This window comes from Alosa pseudoharengus, unplaced genomic scaffold, assembly GCF_046254945.1.
Source record: "Alosa pseudoharengus isolate Yale_2024_CS ecotype anadromous, Long Island Sound unplaced genomic scaffold, YU_APseudo_1.1 YU_APseudo_1.1_scf_1, whole genome shotgun sequence".
Taxonomy (NCBI): Eukaryota; Metazoa; Chordata; class Actinopteri; order Clupeiformes; family Clupeidae; genus Alosa; species Alosa pseudoharengus.
In genome coordinates this window covers 23,699,147-23,710,144 of record NW_027468564.1, presented here as the reverse complement: position 1 = coordinate 23,710,144, position 10,998 = coordinate 23,699,147, and the positions used below count along the sequence as shown (strand labels likewise).

The 10,998-nt window shown below is 42.7% G+C and overlaps 1 protein-coding gene across 1 annotated transcript; it reads left to right on the top strand.

The window, feature by feature from the left end:
• The first annotated feature begins 283 nt into the window (after window positions 1-283).
• On the top strand, window positions 284-7,361 carry LOC143123751 (uncharacterized). The gene is made up of 5 exons (XM_076285048.1): window positions 284-380; window positions 2,162-2,247; window positions 2,883-3,079; window positions 4,911-4,994; window positions 5,678-7,361. Exons 2-5 carry the CDS (start codon window positions 2,168-2,170, stop codon window positions 6,037-6,039), a joined length of 723 nt encoding a protein of 240 aa, XP_076141163.1. The 5' UTR covers window positions 284-380; window positions 2,162-2,167; the 3' UTR covers window positions 6,040-7,361.
• Window positions 7,362-10,998: the final 3,637 nt, after the last annotated feature.

Genomic DNA, 10,998 nt, shown 5'->3' with positions numbered 1-10,998 from the left:
TCAATCTTAAATTACATCCCATGCTATTCTTCTGTCAGCAACTATTATCTGCAGATGAATGTTTCACATTGTGGCACTGTAGCACGTGTCTGTTTCATGGGACGATTCCTGACAACATCCTTGTGGTCACTAGGCCTTGGCAGCCTCAGGGAGGCAATGATAGGCTACTGATAAACCGAGTAACCATAAAACCTGGTCTCGGGCTCATACCACAAATTCTGCCTAGCAACAGGTGCTGATTGGATGAATATTTGCCCAAAGAGGGCAAGGGGTTATAGAAGAGCAAAACCCTTCCGGTGTTCGTTCCTCTAGACTTGCATGGCTTTGCTTTGTCGGAATCAAGTGAATTAGTCTGTTGTTCTTCGAAAACACATCCAAAGGTAAGTTAGACGGAAATATGCAGTTTTGGGGAAGGCTACTAAATAATTTGTTTGCACAGCGCGCACGACTATGCAGCGGAAATCACCTAGTGACTGTCATGTCATGGTGTCACTTTTTCGTTCTTATACGAATTCATGCCTAGAACTTAGGTTAGTTACGCGACAGTTATGTGCGTCGATCCACTGGTGGTTATGGCGTGTAGCCTGGTGGTGTTGTATAGAATTAGAGAAATGTGTTGTTGTCATTTATTCAAATTAGCATCCGTTCATGCCTGTTGGTATTAAAACACATCAGATAATCACCACGGCGGCTTTATTATTCGTCCATGCAGAATTGCACAGGTTAGTTCACACACACACGGTGGGACTATTTGTAGGCTAAATGACAAACACAGGGTGTAGGATATTTGTATGTGCATGCAATCAAAGTAGTTAAAAAAACAACAACACTCATATTGGATAGAAAAATGTGCGTACCGGTATGAAAGTTATACAATTGAGTTTCTTGTGATCAAGATGGCTGTCTTTAATATAATTCTCATGTAAATGTTGATAGATTCTGGTGATGATGAAACCAGTGGTGTGACTATTTGCCCCTCATATCCAAATATAGTGCTGTAATATTTAACAACAATGTGAGGGGGGAAATGGGGGTGGGGGGGGGGGGTCCTCTTATTCTGCTGAAGGTGTCAGGTAATGGTTGGGGGCCATCTTCACTACTCAAGTTCAAGTTCAAGTTTATTATCTTGTACTCATAAATAAGCATTTATCAGCATTGAAATTCCTTGTGCTCCAAGTGTCTAAAAAATTATCTTGATACAGTGAGAATACCCCAGAATTCTACAGACCATTATGTGGGGATTTCCAAGGACGGTTCAGCATCCTGATGACTTGTGGGTAGAAACTATCCCTGTATCTGCTGGTACAGGTCCTTATGCTCTTGTATCGTCTGCCAGAAGGCAGGATGGTGAAAAGACAGTGGCTGGGAAGACTGGGGTCAGAAACTATACGCTTGTCCTTTCTTCTGTAGCGCTGGCTGTATAGGTCCTGGATGGATGGTAACTCAAATACAAGCAGATTGATTAGGCCAGGTTCCAAAATCGCCCAGTTATCTGTTTGACCGTACTAAACTAGGAAGAATGAACTGATATTAGAAACCAGCTGGTGTTTTTTTTTTTTTGGGGGGGGGGGCTAGTTATCTGTACGGTTGTGGGAAGAAAATCTGTTAAATAAGCAAACTGCTAACTGAACCCAAACATAAAAAATAAATAAAATTAAACTGGCAGACACAAACCCAAAGCTACTGTCCGATCTGATGAGACCTTTATGCACTGAACACAGAACTCTGATAATGGTATCTATCTTAATTAATGGCATTTCTGACTGTCTGCTTGTGTGTCTATCTGACCTTCACATATCTCTCAAACTATTTGTGTTCAACCAGCTTCACATTGGCAGGGCCAGAGTTGAGTTTGACATTGTTTGGATGGGAAATTCCTCTTCTCCTCTCCTTTCCCCTACACACACACACACACACACACACACACACACACACACACACACACACACACACACACACACAAACACACACACCAGTCAGTCACCACGCACCACCAGCTGTCAAAGGAGATTTTATTTCCTCTGGTAGGGCAGTCCTTTTATATGCTTGATATAAGTAGTACTGGCAAGATGAAAGACAATAGTACACATAATGCATCTCCATGGTTCCTGGTATGTTTTGACTGTTGTTGTTGTTCTTATTGTTGTTGTTGTTGTTGTAGGACAACATGGAAGAGGAACAGCATGAGGACTCAACAAGGCCTCCAGCAAAATGTGATTCAGACTGCAATGACAAACCACCTTCAAGGTAGCCCACGTCCATTTCAAACATTACTGTGCGTCGGGGTCCGGTTCACCCTGTCGGGGCTTATTTTCCCAATAATTACCGGCGTATCCCTTACGTAGTAACCAAGCTGGAAAAGGAATGTTGTAACATATTGCCAAAATGTTTTTTTAACATATTGCCAAAACCAATGGCAAGTATAGAGGTCAAAGGTCTGTTTCAAGAATATATCAAAGGATCTGTAACACATCCCAATATCATTCAGTTCACCAGAGAGTTAGAGTCTATTTCCCCTTTATGCAGGCCTGCCCAGTTGTTTGAGTTAGTCAGGCAATTTTTCAGCTAAAGCATTGGTCACACAGTTAACACATGTGTTAATGTATTGGTTAAACATTAGTGTTTATCAGACAGCTCTACTCAGTCCCTTATTCTGTGTGTATGATTGCAGTGACAGCAAAAGGGAGGGTAGTGCGAAGGAAGAGGGAATTCGTTCCAGGATGTGTACCGATGTATATCAGCGTTTCCACCTCTGATAATTATACACTTCCACCTCAGATTTAGTTTCCTGACATTTTCTAGAATTCCTGGTGAATGAATTTGATGAAAACAACACAAACTCCAAGACATTGTTTTGACGATGTTTGCATTTTCATTTACAGGTTCAGAAGCCAGTTGGAGGCTTACAAGCTCAATCAGACGGCGTGCGACATTTGCCTCGATAGTGTCCACTATGCTCGTAAATACTGCGTGAGCTGCAGAGCCGCCTACTGCGGGAGACACCTGAATGAGCACAACGAGTCGCCGGTCTCCGCAGCACACACAACACTCAGCTATGTACAGGCATCAGCAAGCTCAGGTAAAATGGTGTCTCCGCAGCACACACAATACTCACTTATATACAGGCATCAGGCAGTTCAACTGGCCAGCCGTGGCCTACTGGTTAGCACTTCGGACCTGTAACCGGAGGGTTGCAGGTTCGAACCCCGACCAGTAGACGCGGCTGAAGTGCCCTTGAGCAAGGCACCTAACCCCTCACTGTTCCCCGAGCGCCGCTGTTGTTGCAGGCATCTCACTGCGCCGGGATTAGTGTGTGCTTCACCTCACTGTGTGTACACTGTGTGCAGTGTGTGTTTCACTAATTCACAGATTGGGATAAATGCAGAGACCAAATTTCCCTCACGGGATCAAAAAAGGTATATATACTTATACTTATACCTCACTGGAGAAGCTCAGGTAAAATGGTACCTCTGCAACACACACAATACTCAGCTATGTACAGGCATCAGCAAGCTCAGGTAAAATGGTGCCTCTGCAACACACACAATACTCAGTTATGTACAGGCATCAGCAAGCTCAGGTAAAATAGTGCCTCATGACAAATCATCTGAGGTGTGTTCAAATGCTAAGCAAACGCTTTTGATGCAAAAAAGACAGGAGCCAGTGATCCCAAAGAACAACACAATTGTATTATATTTGCAAAGAGAGAGAATTATCCAAAACAAATGTTTTTTACCAAGACTCTGGTAGGTTCTGCATATAAGCTTCCTTTTATATATGTTGGTTACACAATCAGGGTGTGACCGTTAACACATGGCCTAAAGCATAATTTCTTCTTCACACTTAAGTGGCCTAATACATCTTTATACATCTTGACCTTCAGATCAGACAGCATATTCCGAGACTGTGGAAATTAATTTCTTTCTGTTTCTCTCTGGTTGATTTGGGCAACTCTGGCGACTCCGCTTGTCTGGATATTATAAAAGCAGAATTATAAACAGAACATAAGGTTCATGCTTGTAGACTAACTAAGACACAATAATATACAGAACATAAGATTTATGTTTGTGAACATAAGATTCAGACAATGTGAATGTCAAGGGAAAATCCCCTTTTCCTAAGAAACAAGAACCACGACAACATGTAAGCTTTTCAACCAGCAAACTCTGATCAGAGGAGGGATTCCCCTTTCTCCAAAACAATCTCTGCCTCCAAACCAGAACAAGCTCTTTTTATTACAGTAGCTCAGAATAGCAAGAGTCATCAGTCATTAGTTTTGTAACTTGTTATTTTCCTGTTAGTGCTCATCAGTTCCTCTTTATCTGTTATCAGTTTCACCACACCTGGGGTGTCTTCCTGTTTTTGTTTTTGCATTTTCTGGAACACTCTATTTACAGCTTGCTCAAACTTATGTGTGTATAAAATGTAAGCAATGCTAACTTTATTAAACAGTAAACTAAAGCAGTATAATAAGCAGAACATAAGGTTCATACATGTGAACTAAAACAGTATAACAAGCAGAACACTTATAGATTTTTAGGCAGTGCAATAACTTTTCTTAATTGTCAACGTAAGCCAACAGATATATTTGGTTTACATTTCTTTAACAAGTTCTCCGCAGGCGTTTGTGAATACTTGAACACAGTTTTATTCGCCACAAACATCTGCCAGACGAATCTGCCTGGCGAATTTGAACACAGCTCAGAGGTGGGCATCCTGGCTTCAGAAAGCTAATTAGTGAAGTCACCTGTGTCAGGTGCACAGGGAGAACCAACACATGGGATTAGTAGGACGTTTACCCCCTTACGCACCTGACTGTCCACTTCTGCATAACGTACCTTAGAGTGCTATGCTACATTCAAAAGCATTTCAGTTAATAAGAAAGTGATGTTGATTTTCCCCTACTCTAGTTTCCTGGACACGAGCCCTTATGATCCTGGTGGTTGTGGTGGCAGTGATGGTACCCGTATTCTACATGTCTTCAGATGATGAAGGTACATTTAACTTTCTATTGCAGCTTTTATTATTATTATTATTATTATTATTATTATTATTATTATTATTATTGCGTATGACCAATCATTCATGACCCTTTTTTCTTGATTCACCTCCCCTAAACCACTTCCCACCACCTCTCCATATTCCCCTTCCATATTCCCCTCCCAACTGCTTCCACTACCCTCTCAACCAACCCCCTCCCCCCATATTCCCCTCCCTATACTTCCACTACCCTCTCCACCAAGCCCCTCCCAACAGCTTCTTCTACCCGCTCCACCTATACCTCTCCATATGCCCCTACTAACTGCTTCTCCTGCCCCCTCCATCAACTCCCAAATCCCCCCATATTCCCCTCCCAACCACTTCTACTACCCCCTCCATCTATACCTCCCGATGCCCACTAAATTTCAGTCAATCAGCCTATCAGTCAATCACTCAGTTTGTGCCCCCAGATGCCCGTGTGAGGGCGTTGGTGCGTGAGTTGGTGCGTTGGGCTAACTGTTCCCAGACCAGCTTAAATAGTTATAGTAACCAGATCTATGGATTAAAAATCAATAATCAAATCCATCGATTTTTTTTTCTTTTTTTTTTTTTCTTTCTTTTAAAGACGTCGTCAAAATGTTTCAAACACAGGAATAGTGCTAAATGTCACAATTTCAGTTCGATGTGTGCCCCCCAGATGCCCGTATGAGGGCGTTGGTGCGCGAGCAGCGGCCGCGGGTGGAGAAGCGCATGCAGGACTGCGAGGAGATGTACCGCGCCGTGGAGGACCAGCGCCTCCTGCTGGCCAAGCGCGTGTGCCACATGCAGGCGACGTTCAAGGACCAGCGGCGCGCGATGATAAGCAAGCTGCAGGAGGACCGCCAGCACCTTGAGAGCCTCCTCAGCAGCGAGCACAGAGTCTTCAAGGACGTCATCATGCCGATGGTCGACAGCACCAACAACATCCTGCACTCGTTGCTGGAAAACCGGACGTACACAGCGGGAGTACAGAAGTGGTGTGATGAGTTGGCCAAGGCCGACGCCGTTCAGTCTTCATAACGAGCCGTTTTTTTTTTTGTCGCTGCTCAGAGATGCACTGGATTGTGATGTTATTCAGCTGAAGCGTGGATTCTTCTTCTCTGCTTGATGCTCACATCTGTCTTGTTGGCTAGCTAAATAACTAACTAATTGACTAACTTAACTGTTCCCAGACAAGCTTGTTCAGTAATCAGATCAATGGATTAAAAAATCAATAATCAAATCCGTAGATTTTTTTTTCTTTCTTTTAAAAACTTCTACAAAATGTTTCCAACACAGGAATAGTGTTAAATGTCATTGTTCATTTTCATTCTGTTAAACTTTCTCCTCAGCTCCTTGTAAAACATGTGGTTGTGGAATCTTCTTTTCAAGTTTTTTTGCAGGCAGCACACACATGACTAAGGCTGAGTTGAAGCAGGACAAAATGTTACTAAGTTACGAAGTGTCACAAAGTGTTTGATTTGACATAATCAGTGGTGTGTTGAACACTCTGAGAAGGCTGTTTGCTCTCTTTTCATGTTTTACACTTTTGATATCAATAGTTAATGTTATTTCTTGTTTTTTTTTTTTTTTTGAAGTCTTTCATCTGTGAATGACTTTAGGTGGATACACTGTACACACACTGCATACAGTGAGTTTTGTATAGAACAATAGGGGGATTCCACTTGATGTAGCCGCCTGCGTCTGTCTTAAGCTAACTGCATAACATGATTATTTCTGAAGTTTTCAAACTGGAATTGTGCATACCTTGTAGTAAGAAATTTTGGCCTTAAAGGTGTTCACCATATATGAGTGTCCTATTTTCAACCATTTACTCTTTTGGTGTGGTCTGTGAACATGTTAAAGAGGGAATTGCTGCAGTAAGCAGGAACGTGAAGGAGAGATTTATGAGACAACATCTGTGGAATGCCATGTTCAAGGTGTTTGTGAAATCATGCTGTGTGTGTGTGTGTGTGTGTGTGTGTGTGTGTGTGTGTGTGTGTGTGTGTGTGTGTGTGTGTGTGTGTGAGAGAGAGAGAGAGAGAGAGAGTGTGTGTGTGTGTGAGTGTGTGTGTCTGCAGATGAGTCTGTGTAGACCCTGCTCCGGCGGGCTGGCGTCCAAGACCTTATTTACTGTCTTGGGGTCAATCTTGACTGGATTCCATAGATGTCGGTCGTTATGGGATACAACCTTATAGATATGTAAAATGGTTTGCGTACCATTAATGGAGATGTCTTGTTTGACTTGTCAGGGGGGGTATAAAGAGTGTTTCCTTGTTTGTTGCATCAGACTGCGTCTGTTAGCAACACAACGTAGGTCTCCGGATATTCGTGAATAAAGCTCTCTGAGAATTCTGACTCTACTCCTGACTGGCTGAGACTTCTTTTTCTCAACAATCCCTAGACAAATTTCTGATCCTACAACCTCATGTGTTGAAAACATATCAGAATCTCCGAAATAATCATGTTATGCAGTCAGCTTAAGACAGCAGCAGGCGGCTGCATCAAGTCGAATCCCCCTATTGTTGCTGTAAGAGGAAGTTATCATATGAGACTGTTTCCTTGGTTGTTGATTGGCTGCTGTAGGAAATCCCCTACCATGTAACACCTCACTGCAACATCTGACTAAAAAACAGTATCATCTGTCTGGTCATACTCATTTGCTGTCATGGTAACCACTGCTGTCCACAGGACTTTATTTGTATGTCTAATAAATAAATGATTTCTTAGCTCTCTCTTGGCTTTGCTCTGTGACTTTTTAATTATGTGCTTTAGTCCCCCTTTAATTTGGGGGGGTGGGGGTAAGTTAAGTTATACTGTATAGTGCTGTAGGAAGTTCCTACTGGAAATTTGTTCTCTGAATTTTACCCATCTGGGGGTAGTGTACACATCCATGCACACACAAACTCAGAGCAGTGAGCTCACTAGGAGCACATTCACACTAGGAGCACACATACACACACGGAGCAGTGAGCTCACTAGGAGCACATTCACACTAGGAGCACACATACACACACGGAGCAGTGAGCTCACTAGGAGCACATTCACACTAGGAGCACATTCACACTAGGAGCACACATACACACACGGAGCAGTGAGCTCACTAGGAGCACATTCACACTAGGAGCACACATACACACACAAACTCAGAGCAGTGAGCTCACTAGGAGCACATTCACACTAGGAGCACACATACACACACGGAGCAGTGAGCTCACTAGGAGCACATTCACACTAGGAGCACACATACACACACGGAGCAGTGAGCTCACTAGGAGCAGTGAGCAGCCCTTCATCCAGGGCACAGTTGGGGGTTGGGTGCCTTGCTCAATGTGTGCAATGTGTTACTTATTAATTGTGTGTGTGTGTGGGTGCCATCACAACTACGTAGCAGTCTTTTCCATCACACGGCTTCGCATCATCAACACATCAGTAATTCATTCTGACCCCTTTTATGACTCGGAGTCCCCCAACTCTAGAGGAAGAAGAACACGCACAGCACACAGCAGCGTCCATCTTGGATCAACAACAACAACAACACAGGATTTATGTAGCGCTTTTCAAGACACACAAAGCATGTGTGGGCCCTGTACTCCGGAGGAGTGTGTTATTCCACACAACAGCATCCATCTTCAGTCACGTGATGGGGCCCAATGCCCTCACCCACCGTGCTCACACAATGAGCTCCTGAGACCCGATGGAGGACAAACGCTTCAGTTATGAGCAAATCATCCTTATCTCATGGGCAACAACCAAAGCTGCTTCACTCCCCACAGTCTGCAAGGACATTCTGTCTGACACTGATACCAATGAAAGAGGAGCTTAATTGTGACCTTGAGCTTATCTTACCAAGAGGCCCCCAAAATAAAAAAAAGAAAACAAGAATGTGCAGTCTGTGTCTGATATCACACGTTAGGCCCCCATACAGACTATGGTGGAATGCAAAGTCTTTACTTGATTGTTGGAGAAATATAAACTATATATCTGCTGACTTATGTTGACAATTAAGAAAAGTTATTACACTTATTATACAAGTTATTACACTGGTGTTTTGTTTTTAGCTATTGCACTGCCTTAAAAACATTGTGTTCTGGTGTTCATTGTGTCCGGTGTTCTGTCAAATCCACGACTTAATTGGGTCGGAGGTTACTGGATTCAGGACTGAGGCATGTGCTACCCGTACCGTTAGTTCACATGCTTATCACTTATGTTTTGCTTATTATTATGTTTTAGTTCACAAGCATAAATCTTATGTTCTGTAGTTTATCATGTTTTAGTCTACAAGCATCAACCTTATGTTCTGTTAATGATTCCGCTTTTTTGTAATATCCAGACAGGCTGGGTCCGCTTTTAAATCAAATCCAGACTGGCTGTGTCTGAAAATCTACCAAAGAGGAACAGAAAAAGACTGGAATGGAATCGAATATTCTGTCTGACCTGAAAGGTCAAGATGTGTTAGCCGTCAATATGTCTAAGGCCATTTAGGGCCTAAGAAGAAATCATGCCTTAGGCCATGTGTTATCTGTCACACCCTGATTGTGTGACCTAAACATATATAAGGAAGCTTACATGTATCACATATCAGAGTCTCGGTGCGAACCATTGTTTTATATCATTGTCTCTCTTTACAAAGATAATACAATGGTATTGGCTCTTGTCTTTTTTGTGTCAAAAGCGTATTAAAATATCTGACATTGATAAATGAAAAGGTTGATAAAATTAAAACATTGATAATGGTTACATATAGTTTGCATTTTTCCAGTAAAGCTTTTTGTTTTTTTGGTTTGCCCAATGAATGCTGCGTTGGGTTTCCAGTAGAGTTGCTTCGAAGTTGCAGTGTACCTGTGAGACAAGGAATCGTAGACAAAAAGGCGTAAATCTGTCATCATGGAGCTGATGTTTCCATTTGCAACAAAATGGACACAACCGTATTTGGGGGTGGTCATGTGATAGGTACTGTAGGATATCTCGAAGGTCAGATGACTGGAGCCTAGATATGGAGAGCAATGCCTTGGCTCACATGTTTACATACTGTATGGAGACAGAGACCTTGTTGGTGCAGCTGTGGCATCTTGACCTACAAACTAGTAAATCCTTATCGAGCTATTTCCTTTGCACAAATGCGTTAACATTAGGCAAACCAGCCTTTAGCTGCACCCATGAAGTGTGTTCAAATATACAAGCATTCACTAGCAAAATGTTGGAGGTAGTTCCAGAGACTTTCTAATGTGGAGACACAGCACTTAAAAGGTCCTCCATAGAAATGCATGGGGCTAGTTTGTAACGCCAATATGGCCTTGTCTAAACATATCCCACTCCTTCCTCGGCAAAACGTCGACATGTGAATACACTGAGCCAATCATGTGGTGTGTTGTGAAGACATCGTGCTAATCATGTGTTGTGAACTCGCCGCTGGAGCAAGATTGGTGTCATGAAGCCTTGCGCACGCGCATTTCTGCCGAATAGGATGCCCGATGAGTGCCCAAAAAGCATTGCAATATGGCTGCCGAGTGGAGGGCCTAAAAGGACTTTGGTAGTTCTCTGTAAACATGCGGGTAGTTGAACAGAAGGTTACCACTGACCACTGTGCCTTGACAGTTGAAAGTTGAATCAAGCTGTCCTTACAAACATTCAAGAAGGGTGTATGTCACACTTGATAGTCACATTATAAATGGCTTATGTAATGTAATATTTTTACTGTTTTCAGAAACACACACATACATGCACACACACACACACACACACACACTTGCGCGCACACACACACACACACACACACACACACACACACACACACTTGCGCGCACACACACACACACACACACACACACATACACACTGCATTATGTAGAACAGGCTGAAAGTCCCCATTGCAAGAAAAAAGGGAAGTCGTGTCTGCTGACTGTTCTGGAAAATGACACAATGTCAACATTTTGCTCTTAAATATCAGCACTAAAATAACAGTTTTTATAATTTATAATGTTACAATCCAACCACCCC

Excerpts from the sequence above, each read along its gene's own strand:
- LOC143123751 (XM_076285048.1), top strand. The coding sequence starts at position 2,168 with ATGGAAGAGGAACAGCATGAGGACTCAACAAGGCCTCCAGCAAAATGT. Across the intron at positions 2,248-2,882 it reads AATGACAAACCACCTTCAAG|GTTCAGAAGCCAGTTGGAGG; the intron begins GTAGCCCACGTC and ends TTTCATTTACAG. Across the intron at positions 3,080-4,910 it reads ACAGGCATCAGCAAGCTCAG|TTTCCTGGACACGAGCCCTT; the intron begins GTAAAATGGTGT and ends CCCCTACTCTAG.